The 11739-nt window shown below is 47.2% G+C and overlaps 1 protein-coding gene across 5 annotated transcripts in view; it reads left to right on the forward strand.

Annotated features, from left to right (window-relative positions):
- SBNO2 (strawberry notch homolog 2) overlaps positions 1 to 11367 on the forward strand; it is a 174324-nt gene extending 162957 nt beyond the window's left edge. For 4 of the 5 annotated variants that reach the window (XM_058163530.1, XM_058163529.1, XM_058163531.1 and 1 more), the window contains 6 exons: positions 1964 to 2058; positions 3850 to 3942; positions 5311 to 5442; positions 5543 to 5619; positions 7721 to 7911; positions 9728 to 11367. In XM_058163530.1, coding sequence (XP_058019513.1) covers positions 1964 to 2058; positions 3850 to 3942; positions 5311 to 5442; positions 5543 to 5619; positions 7721 to 7911; positions 9728 to 10317 — 1178 coding nt within the window. In that variant the 3' untranslated portion in view covers positions 10318 to 11367. Of the gene's footprint in view, positions 1 to 1963; positions 2059 to 3849; positions 3943 to 5310; positions 5443 to 5542; positions 5620 to 7720; positions 7912 to 9708 lie in introns of all 5 variants that reach the window. The other variant, XM_058163534.1, reaches the window with a different exon arrangement.
- The last annotated feature ends 372 nt before the right edge of the window (positions 11368 to 11739 follow it).

An 11739-nucleotide genomic window follows, 5' to 3' on the forward strand; every position in this document is an offset into this window, starting at 1 on the left:
CACCTCCCTCCCCGATGGCCCTGGCCTCACCTCAGCCTCATTGCTGTCCGGCTCCATTGCCAGCTCCACAGGCTGCTGGCGGACCACAACAATGAAATGAATTAGAAATTTAATGAGAGTCCGCAGCCTTCCTTCCCATCGTAGAGATCTGTCGAGTAAGAAAGTAAGAAAAAATAATTTTTCATATCCAGGAAGTATTGGGGATGGGAATAGAGACTTAAAATATTCTTCTTGGGTCTTCAGAACTGGGAGTTTCTTTGAACAGTGTTTTTTAACCGTAGCTTCTTAAAGAAGTATAGACTTAAAATCCCATGATTCCCCCTGCCAGCCTTGCAGAGAATGACTGGCCCAAAGTCACCTCGCTGGCTTTCATGCCTAAAGCGGGACTGGAACTCACAGTCTCCTGGTTTCTAGGCCAGCACCTAGTAATTATTATAACTCTACATTAAAGGCCTGGAGACTAAAACTTACAAAGAACGGTTGCAGGATTTGGGCTTGGCTAGGCTAGAGAAAAGAAGGACTAGGGGGTGACACATTCCAGTATTGAGGGGCTGCCACAAAGAAGAGGGGGGTGAACTTATTTTGCAAAGCACCAGAGGGCAAGACAAGAAGCGTTGGATGGAAACTAATCAAAGAGAGAAATAACCTGGAATTAAGGGAGAAATTTCCTAACAGTGAGGACAAATGACCAGAGGAACAGAAGTTGTGGGTGCTTCCATCACTGGAGGTTTTCAAGAAGAGGCTGGACAGCCAACCATCTAAAATGGTATAGAATCTCCTGCTTGAGCAGAGGGTTGGACTAGAAGACCTCCAAGGTCCCTTCCAGCTCTGTTCTGAATTGAATCGAACCTTACCTATTCTGTGGTGTCCCATATATAAGATTACAAAAAAAAAAAATGCACAGGTACCGTATATTGGTACCTTGCTTAATAGTAGTAACTGTGAGAGGGATCTTGGAGTCCTAGTGGACAACCACTTAGATATGAGCCAGCAGTGTGCAGCAGCTGCCAAAAAAGCCAACACAGTTCTGGGCTGCATAAACAGAGGGATAGAATCAAGATCACAGGAAGTGTTAATACCACTTTATAATGCCTTGGTAAGGCCACACTTGGAATATTGCATTCAGTTTTGGTCGCCACGATGTAAAAAAGATGTGGAGACTCTAGAAAGAGTGCAGAGAAGAGCAACAAAGATGATTAGGGAACTGGAGGCTAAAACATATGAAGAATGGTTGCATGAACTCGGTATGTCTAGATTAATGAAAAGAAGGACTAGGGGAGACATGATAGCAGTGTTCCAATATCTCAAGGGCTGCCACAAAGAAGAGGGAGTCAAACTATTCTCCAAAGCACCTGAGGGTAGAACAAGAAGCAATGGGTGGAAACTGATCAGAGAAAGAAGCAACTTAGAACTAAGGAGAAATTTCCCGACAGTTAGAACAATTAATAAGTGGAACGACTTGCCTGCAGAAGTTGTGAATGCTCCAACACTGGAAAAATTTAAGAAAACGTTGGATAACCATTTGTCTGAAATGGTGTAGGATTTCCTGCCTGGTCAGGGGGTTGGATTAGAAGACCTCCAAGGTCCCTTCCAACTCTGTTATTATTGTTATTATTACTTGGCGAAAGGGGTGGACTCTCAGTTTTTGAATTTGTAGCCCCGCCTAGAATAGAATTTTTGATTGGCCAAGTGTGGTTGGACACACAAGGAATTTGTCTTGGTGCAAACGCTCTCAGTGTACATAAAAGAAAAGATACGTTCATCAATATGCCTACATTTCAACATTACACCATTGCAAGACTGGGCAATGGAAGGGGAGATGCAACAATGGTCATTACATGCGCATGTCAGGGGAGGGAGAGGAAAAGTTAGGAGGGATTCCCATCTGCGTATTTTTTTTTTTGAGCTCCATCCAGCCTGAGGCATCACCCTCCTCATTCTCACCACCTTCTCCATCCCTCAGACTTGGCGCCGGGCATTGATGAAATCTACGAGGAGAGCAAAGAGGTTTTCCTAACGCCAGGCCACCCTCAAGATGGCCAGGTGGTCTTCTACAAGGTAAGTGTCTGCGTTCCAGAAAACCCCCCTCCTGCAGAAAAGACTCCGAAGCAAACATCTTTCAAAGTTTTTTTACTAGGATAGGTAAACTGGCACAATTGGATAAAATCCGAATCTGGGGATCCGGGTTTTTCCTCAGTAAGACAAACTCCAAAATCACCACCCCCTTGACCCCTCTGTGTCAGGCAAACAACAATGGCTTCTGAGTTCTTTTTTGCAGAAGAGGTTTTTCTGGAACCTTGACATTCTGCCAATCACACGTTCCAATCACCAACCGTCCCATCTCGAGACATCACTCTGACCACTCTTTCTCCAGATGTAGGCTCCGCCTGGCCTTGACCATCTGGAACAGTGGTAGTCAATCTGGTCCCTACCGCCCACTAGTGGGCGTTCCAGCTTTCATGGTGGGCGGTAGGGGTTTTGTCCGATACTGAAGCACTTTCCTTTTTTTTTTAATTTAATTGACTTTTAAAAAAAAAATTCATAGCATTATTTAAAAACATTTTCATGAGGTTTTCATAAAATTCCCCGTGACAATTTAAATTTCTGAAAATATACTATTTGTATCACCCACGCATAAGTTTAGTTCACGTTACCCAAGTGAAACTAAATGGCGCTAAAGTGCGACCACAAACAAAAGAGCCTCGTCCCAGAATAGCTCGCGCATCTCCCCCCAAACCACCCAGCTGTAACAGACAAGCAGAGCTGGTAGCCGGCGCCCCCCCCAACCCAATCCACGATGCGCGAGAGGCATACGCAGATGACGATACACAGCGCATGACTGTGGAACCGGTGGGCGGTTAGAAAATTTTACTACTAACAGAGAAACAAAAGTGGGCGGTAGGTATAAAAAGGTTGACTACCCCTGATCTGGAAGGATATTATTATGTCTAACGGCCCCTTCTACTAAATCCCCCCCTCCTACTTTCCCACACATGGGAAAAGTGGCAGCGCAGAAGCCTCTGGCTTCGTATGGCTTCCAAAGCTGACAGTAAGACTTTTGCAAGAGGTTTCACAAACCTCTTTCTGGGGACGGTCCACCTTTGCTTCTTGTGACTTGGCTGCCTCTTACAAGCCTCCGACTGGAATTTTCCTAGCTTTGCCTGGAGATGCCGCTGCATCGGCAACCTTCTACATCGGTGCTTCTCAGCCTTAGCCATTTTAAGATGTGTGGAAGTCCCTTGCAAGGCTGGCTGGGGAATTCTGGGAGTTGAAGTCCACAGATCTTAGAATGGTTAAGGTTGAGAAACACTGTTCTACATCAGGGGTCTTCAACCTTGTCAACTTTAAGACTTGTGGACTTCAACTCCCAGCTTTGCTGGCTGAGGAATTCTGGGAGTTGAAGTCCACAAGTCTTAAAGTTGACAAGGTTGGAGACCCCTGTTCTACATGCAGAGCTTCTGTACTTTCAGTAAGATGCCACTTAGTGACAAAAACATGTTGAACTCACAATAATGAAAAAAGTATTCCAAGCTGAAACCGAGACGGCCTCTTGTCTTTTTTTTTCTCACGCTTTGTAGAATGTCCTAGATCTCTCATAACCGTTTTAAACTTTCTTGGCAATCGCATGGCCCTGGGACGCTGCAACAATTCTAAATACATGCAGGTTGCCAAGCGCCCAAATTTTGGTCATATGGACCATGGGGACACTGCCACAGTTATTATAAGTGCGATGACCGGCCTTAAAGTCATTATTTTTAAGTGCAGCTGTCATTTTGCTAGGCAAATGGTCCTGAGTCAAAAGCTACCTACTCTAAACAGCTTCTTTGTTTATTTCGGTCCCATCTTTAGATCAGCGTGGACAGAGGGTTGACGTGGGAGGAGGCCTATGAAAAGTCACTTCATCTGACGGGCCCTAATGATGGCTTCTACCTGTCCCACAAGGTAAGGAAAATTGGTGGGGATGGAGGGGGGGGTCTGATGGTAATTTTGGGGTGATAGTTTTTCCACAAGGGTAGAGGATGATCTCATCAGAAGTGAAAATCTTCCCTTTTTAGTTATTCTGCTAAGGGGCTTGGAGGAGGAGGAGGAGGTTATTCTCCATAGTGTGGCGATGGGAGGCGCCATTTGGGTTATTCCAGTCTCTAGCTCTATGGTCTCTGAGTATGGTCTATGGTCTCTGAGCCTCCCGTCGCCCCTATGAGAAAGGACGTATCGCGGTAAGACCAACGTCCCTTCTGGCAAATATTCCATACCATACCCATACCGATTAGTCTCAAGCAGAAGTTTTATTGATAGTCACCTACGTTTCAAGAATCTCGACAATCCCGTCCTTTGGGAATGATCAGATAAGATTTAAGGGATTGTGCCATTTTCTGCAGTGCAAGGACTCTAAGCTTGACCCCCTCTTGACACCTCCCTCCACTTTAGCTGGAGATTCTACTATTTACTCTCTGCTCAAGTTCCTTTGCATTGTCTGGTGATTCTGCTTCAGACTTGCTAGCTGTTACCTATTACCTGATCAATGCCAGCTTTTTACTGTCCGTGCGTTGAGCTCATTCGCCTTTGTGTGACTCCCAAGTTCCTAATCTTCAGTACCTAATTTTGGAGAGCACCACTGTCTCTCCCCCACTCTCTAAACCAGGGGTTGGCAACACTCAAAGAGCCACAAAGGCCCTACCTGGAAGCCCCCCGTTTAATTCTGGAGCCAACCGGAAGTCCAGTTCTCCCCCCCCCCCCCATAGTGTCTCCTCCTAGCGCAGCGCCCTTTTTCCTCTACCTATCCTAACTGAAAGCCCTATCAGCTGTGGAGCTGACTGGCGACGGAGCTGCAGCAGAGGGATGAAAGAGCCACATGCGGCTCCAGGTTGCCGACCCCTGCCCTAAAACTGTTTCAACTCCTACCCTCAAAACGACGCTATAGAGCACTGCACACCAGAACAACTAGACACAAGAACAGTTTTTTCCCGAAGGCCATCACTCTGCTAAACAAATAATTCCCTCAACACTGTCAGACTATTTACTGAATCTGCACTACTATTAATCGTTTCATAGTTCCCATCACCCATCTCTTTCCACTTATGACTGTATGACTATAACTTGTTGCTGGCAATCCTTATGATTTATATTGATATATTGACCATCAATTGTGTTGTAAATGTTGTACCTTGATGAACGTATCTTTTCTTTTATGTACACCGAGAGCATCTGCACCAAGACAAATTCCTTGTGTGTCCAATCACACTTGGCCAATAAAATTCTATTCTATTCTATTCTATTCTAAACTAACTCCCAGCACTCTGCCCCCTGCAGGTTCGAGGCAACAAATACATTTGCCTCCTAGCTGAACAGACCCGTGGGAAATACTTCACCCTCTACAAGCCGAACATTGGGAAGCAGAGCCAGCTGGAGATCATGGACAGCCTTTTTAAGAAGTACCAGCCGGTAAGGCCCAGCCTGAAGCTGTGGCGGTTTTGAGCCCAGTTCCATTTTTTTCCTCCACTGCCATTCCTTGATGGTTTCTTCTCCCTGGTCTTTCCTGCAGGTGTCGCCAGCGGATGCTCAGCCCCACTGGGAGAGCAGTTACGACTTCTCCTTGAAACACTGCAACCACGCCGTATGGTAAGTCACCATCAAGGATCGCTCCAAAGACAGAAACATGGAGAAAACAGAGGCATTCTAGTTAATTAGAGAGAGAATGAAGAAGACACGCAAAAGTGCTCATCGGCAGATTGTTCGGCCAGGGTAGATGCCCTTCTGACGACAGTGTTGATAGAGTCATAATGTTTACAGATAGTCCTCAATGTCCGACCCTTTGCTTAATTTAATTAGTTAGTTAGTTAGTTAGTTAATAAATTCAAAATTACAACAGCGCTGGGGGAAAAAAAATGATTTAAACTGTCACAGCTTGGCAACTAGCATATACAGGAAATCCTCATGTTTTGACCGCAATGTAACCTGCCCATTATTGCAGGAAGTTGGGATGAATGTTAAATGAACCGCATTGTTAACGACTGCCCCATGTCCCTTCTCTCCCCAATGCATGCATTAAACGAATACATGGATTGTTACGTGTGCGTGGGATGCCTTGGGGATGCGTACCTTGGGCCTCCCAAGTCCCTCCCTCCAAGATAACCCACACTCCACTTCCGAGCCCTTGGTGTCCCCACAGCCACTTCGGCCTCCTCTGCCCCTCACAACCCGCTCACTTACCTTGCGAAGATCTGCAGAGCTCAGCGGGTGAAGGAAGGTGTTCTGACCCAGCTTCCCAACCACGACAAAACCCTCTGTACTTAATCACCGACTCCTTTATTAGGCGGGCCCTGGAAAAAAGTCTCTCTCTCACCGCAGGCTAACAAGTCTGTCTGGTTGTAAGATGAATAGTTTTCTGACACTTCTGTTCATCTCCACCCCCTGCCTTTTATCCAGCGAGCTAGGGTGGGCCTTCACTAGCAGCAGTGGCTCTTCCGTCCCGAGGACTGGCCTATAGTTTTCCACTGCTCTCCTCTCCTCTGCCTTCTGCACATCCATACGTCAGGCACTGAACCCAGCTGTTCCTCCTCTTCCTCATCATCCACCTCCAGACCTGGCTATTTGTTAAGGGTAATCTGGGTTCACAACCAAGGTTGTGGACTGTTGAGCAGAGTACCCTACACATGAAAACGACTGAGACTGGTTGTATACAATAACAGTCACTTGCAGACAAACTGGGGTTTGATATTCTTTTACTTTTAGGGAAAAGGCAAAGTGATAGTCCAAAAACAATCCAGGTCATACACATATAAAGCCAGTCAGTCAGGGATGTTACAAATATCAAGTCTTCTTACTAACGTAGACTTGCACAACAAACAAGGTCTTCTTTCAGTTCAGTTCAGTTCAATACGCAACAGTCAGTATCTTGAGGAACCAGTAACTAGCCATGATCAAGCAACGATCATAAAGCTCAAATATACAGTTGCAGCATGTCATCAGGTTACAATGCTGTAGCGTCCCTGTAGATTCCCCACAAGCCATAATTTAGTAGTCCTTTTATACATTGGCTACAGAGCTCAACCAATCAGGATGCTTGCATGATGCAGCACAGCCTTAAAGCAATATATCATGCCTTTCTACAAACATACATAGTTAGTTTATATATTGCCTGGCCAACTAGTTAGGCAAATAACAATTTCTTGACACTATTGACTCTCCATCTGAGGGATGACAGACAGCCCAGGATCCGCCTCTGTCTCTCTTTCTCTGACAGCTCCACTCCCTCTCCATCCTCGGAGCTCTCAGGTTGCCTTGATGCTGACTCCCCCGCCGCTTCCTCAACTGTCGGAGGGGCCGGCGGCTGACAGGCCACAACAGAAGGGAAGGAGAGCAGGAAGAAAGCAGCATCTTTTTCGATACAGCCACCCATGCAGCCTAGCAGCAGGATGAGGGAGGTGGCATGAAAAGAGGGATCAGCCTAGAATCCCTGCATAGCCAGAAACGAACTAAGTCCAACCCCTCCTTGAGTGCTGTTGACTCTTATTTAACTCTAAGCAGGTGGCAGCTGTTAGTCGAGAAGATTCTTATGCGAAGGCTGCAGCAATAAATCAGTTTAATTGAAGATTCACCTATGGACATGAACCTTTGCACCTGACGGTGTGTTTTTCTTTCTTGTGTTTCCTTTTCTCCCCCCCTCCCACTCCACTTCCTCCACCCTTCCCTATTAATAACACCCACCCACCCACCCCAGGAACAGGAACTGCAAGGTTGTCCAGGAAGGAAAGGAATGTTTCCAAGGCACGCGTTTACGCCACTATTACATGCTTTGCGGGGCCCTCTTGCGCGTCTGGACCAAAATCGCTAGCATCATGTCTAATATCACCAACACCAGCTACCTGCAGATCGTCCGCCTCAAGACCAAAGAGAAGAAGAAGCAAGTTGGTGAGTGGGCAACTCAAGCGGTCCTCCTGGGGCAAAGGGTGGTGGCATCACCTCAATCCCAGATCCTGACAGTCAATTGCCAGATTTGGAAGCGGCCCCCTAAAGGCCGCGGAAACCTGGTTGAGAGACGGCGGGGAGGCAGAGAAAGGGATGGAAAAGAGAGCAGCCAATTCACAGCAAAAACAACAAAAACAACGAGCTCGGCTCGTAGCCAGCCATTCAGCTGGGTCAGAGCATTTCAAGATATTCCAAGGAACATAAATGTGGCCTTTTTTTTTTTTTTTTTGGAGTGGGAGGTTTATAATTTTTATTAAGGATTCTGATTGCAGTACAGGGGTTCCTTACCTTACCAACAGTTCATTTAGTGACTATCGGAAGTTACGAGGGCACTGAAAGAAGGGACCTAAGACCATTTTTCACACTTATGACCGTTGCAGCATCCCTATAGTCATACGCTGAAAAATTCAGACACTTTGCAACTGACTCATATTTATGACGATCGCAATGTGATGGCATCACCTTTTTTTTAAATTTTATTTGCATTTATATCCCGCCCTTCTCCGAAGACTCAGGGCGGCTTACACTGTGTCAAGCAATAGTCTTCATCCATTTGTATATTATATATAAAGTCAACTTATTGCCCCCAACAATCTGGGTCCTCATTTTACCTACCTTATAAAAGGATGGAAGGCTGAGTCAACCTTGGGCCTGGTGGGACCTGAACCTGCAGTAATTGCAAGCAGCTGCTGTTAATAACAGACTGCCTTACCAGTCTGAGCCACCAGAGGCCCTACTTTTGCGCCCTTCTGACAAGCAAAGTCAATGAGGAAGCCAGATTTACTTAACAACCGTGTGCCTGACTTAAGTGCAGTGATTCAGTTAACCGTGGCAAGAAAGGTTGACAAACGGAGCAAAACTCACTTAACAAAGTTCTCACTTAGCATCAGAAATTGTGGTGGTAAGTTGAGGGCTACCTGTAAAACAAACTAATACAAGACTTAAATAGTACTTACTTAAATAGGGCTGTAAGTCATTTTTCCTTTTCAGCGCCCTTGTAACTTCGAATAGGCACTAAACAATTGCAAGTTACAACGAAACGGTTGTAAATCGAGGACGACCCTGTTTTTTCCCATGTTCTCCCCTCATTCCGCACCGACCGACTTCCCTTCCTGTCTTTGTAACCCGGATCCTGGGAACCTCATCCTCTCCTATCGAGGTCCCGGGAACCTAAGCCGCAAATGACGTCCTCTTGGTTGGAGTCCTGCGGAGGAAGGGTGATGTTCTGTCTCCTTCCCCACTTCAGACCCACGAGCTGGCCTTCAGCCAGTGGATTCACAACTCTTATCAGTCCTGGCAGAGAAATCGCAGCTGCCTGCCAAAGTTCAAACAAATGACTCACGTAGCAAGACTTTCAGCTCTTTTTGAAACGGATCAGCTAAACTTTGCTTCCCGTGGAGTGAGAGCAGTCCCAAAGCTCCTTATATATCCTGTGGGGTGGGCTCCTTTTGATGACTCCGGCTCTCTAAGCTTGATTATTATTATCAGCTGGGTCTGAAGGCGTAGCCTGGGGAAGGGAGGAATCAGGGGAGGAAGGCCTCATTATGTCCTCCGACTGGTCTGGTTCTGGCTCCTGGAGCCGAGCCAAAGGAATCGGTGCTCCCGAGGTAAGCCTTACCGGCCCTTCCCCCTCACTCTCTGAGTCACTTTCGGGCATGGGACCAGGTTCGGGGTCTGGAATCACAACAGGCGAGTGGGGTTACGAGCATCTTCCCCTCTTGCTGAAAGTTGATCCGGTAGGTTTTTATCCCTTCTGCAGGGATCAAGATACCGGAGAATTGCGTCCATCAGGTGCTGAAGGAGTTGAAGCAGATGGACGAGAACGTCAAACAGAAGCAGAAGCAGGCTCAAGCCATGTTGACCCCCGTCAGGCCTGGCCAGCCTTACCCGCAACTCGTCCCACCGCTGGACCTCAGCCAGCCTGCAGGATTTCTCTGTGCCCAGCACACTTCCTTGCCGCAGGACGAGGTCTGGGATCTGACCAACAGCCCACCTGGGGAAGGCCTTCCTGACTTCTGGACGCACCCATCTCCACCGCCTCCTCCTCCTCCTCCACTGCTCCCCCCTGCCCCCTCGCAGTTCAACTTCCACGCTCCCTATGACAGCGCGGCGTTGGTGGGCAGCCTGGCGCTCGGCGGCTCCCCTTCCCGGCACGAACCCTTGCCCCCGACGCTGGCCCTCCCTCTCCCCCTGGCGGACACTTTCTCCCCAGCCAGCCTGAACTTCCGTGAACTCTTAGAGGAAATGATGCTGAACCCCCACGGTTTGGGGGGCGAGAACAGCGAGCAGGAGCGCCAGAGCGTCATCCAGTTCAGCGGACCCCTCTCCAACCTCTATGACGCCAGCTGAGTTGGGGGGAGGCGGCGGGGAAGAAGAGGGCATTGGGGGAGGGATGTTTTTAATCCTGAGTTGGAACGGACCACTTCAAAAAAAAAAAAAAAGGGCGGTGGGCGGAGAGAACTCTAGTAAATCAGGGGTCTCCAACCTTGGCAACGTTAAGACGTTAAGCTGGCTGAGGAACTCTGGGAGTTGAAGTCCACAAGTCTTAACGTTGCCAAGGTTGGAGACCCCTGCGTCTACTTAACAGAAGCAAAGTTTATTTATATATAATATACAGTCAAGCCTGTACTAATTTTTTTATATGTATGTATAGAGAGAGATGTACAAAGTGGGGTTGTGGGAGAGAAGAAATGGGAGGACAATAATGCCGAAATAATACCGGGGGGAAAATCGGGCACTTTAAACAGACAGCTGCTTGCTGGCTTTGTTATCCGCCTGTCACTTCTCAGGCCCAAACTTGTGTTTCTGGGCGACTCAGCAAAAAAAACCAAAAACCTACTGACTTTGGAAAGTGAGAATCATAGAACGGATGTATGAATGAATATATTTATATATTCATTCAGACATAGATACCCACCCGTGCACAGGTAGTCCTTCTTTTATTGACCATTCCAAGTGACAAAGGCATTAAAAAAAGTGGCCATTTTTCACATTTAACGACCGTTGTACCAGCCTCAGGGTCCTGTGGTCAAAATTCTGGCCATTGACTCCTATTTATGACGGTTGCAGTGTCCTGGGGTCACGCGATCCTCTTTTTGCAACCTTCTGACGAGCAAAGTCAGTGGGGTGGGGGAGAAACCCAGATTGCCTTTAATTGGACTCATTTAAAGAAACTTTGGAGCAGCGTCAGTGTGCAACTGTGGCAAGGAAGGTCGCTGAAGGTTGGCAAACTCACATAGCAAGTGTTTCACTTAGCAGCAGCAGAGGTTTGGGGCTCAGCTGTGGTCGTAAACCAAGGACTACCTATATCCCTTGTACCTGATTGGTCAAAAGAAGTCAAGTGATAATCCAAAGTGGGAGGGGGAAAAAACTTTCTCAAAGTCCTTGGTTTGATTTTTTTTTAAAAAATTTTTTTTTGCACAAATGGAAAATGTTGCACAGTCAGATTAGCGGCAGATTCTCAGCTACAGGGAGTCCTCGATCTACGACCGTTCGTTTACCAGTCATACATTTGGGATCTGAGCCTTTTTGGCAACCGGCCCCATATTTGAAAAGCCTTGGGCGCTTTTGCCATGTGCAGGGGATGGTCAAATCAGGAGCGGCTCACTGAGCGACCTCTTTGCTTTCGTGACAGATGTTCTGTGGTCGTAAGTCGAGGACTCTGTCATTACTCTGATGGGTGGTGGGCCTTGAAAGCTTCTAATTCTCTGTTCTGTCCCCCCTCACCTCCATCCGAGCCGGCACTATCAGCTCTGGCAGCAAACTAGCGAG

This window comes from Ahaetulla prasina, chromosome 1 (genome assembly GCF_028640845.1).
Source record: "Ahaetulla prasina isolate Xishuangbanna chromosome 1, ASM2864084v1, whole genome shotgun sequence".
In the NCBI taxonomy this organism is placed as follows: Eukaryota; Metazoa; Chordata; class Lepidosauria; order Squamata; family Colubridae; genus Ahaetulla; species Ahaetulla prasina.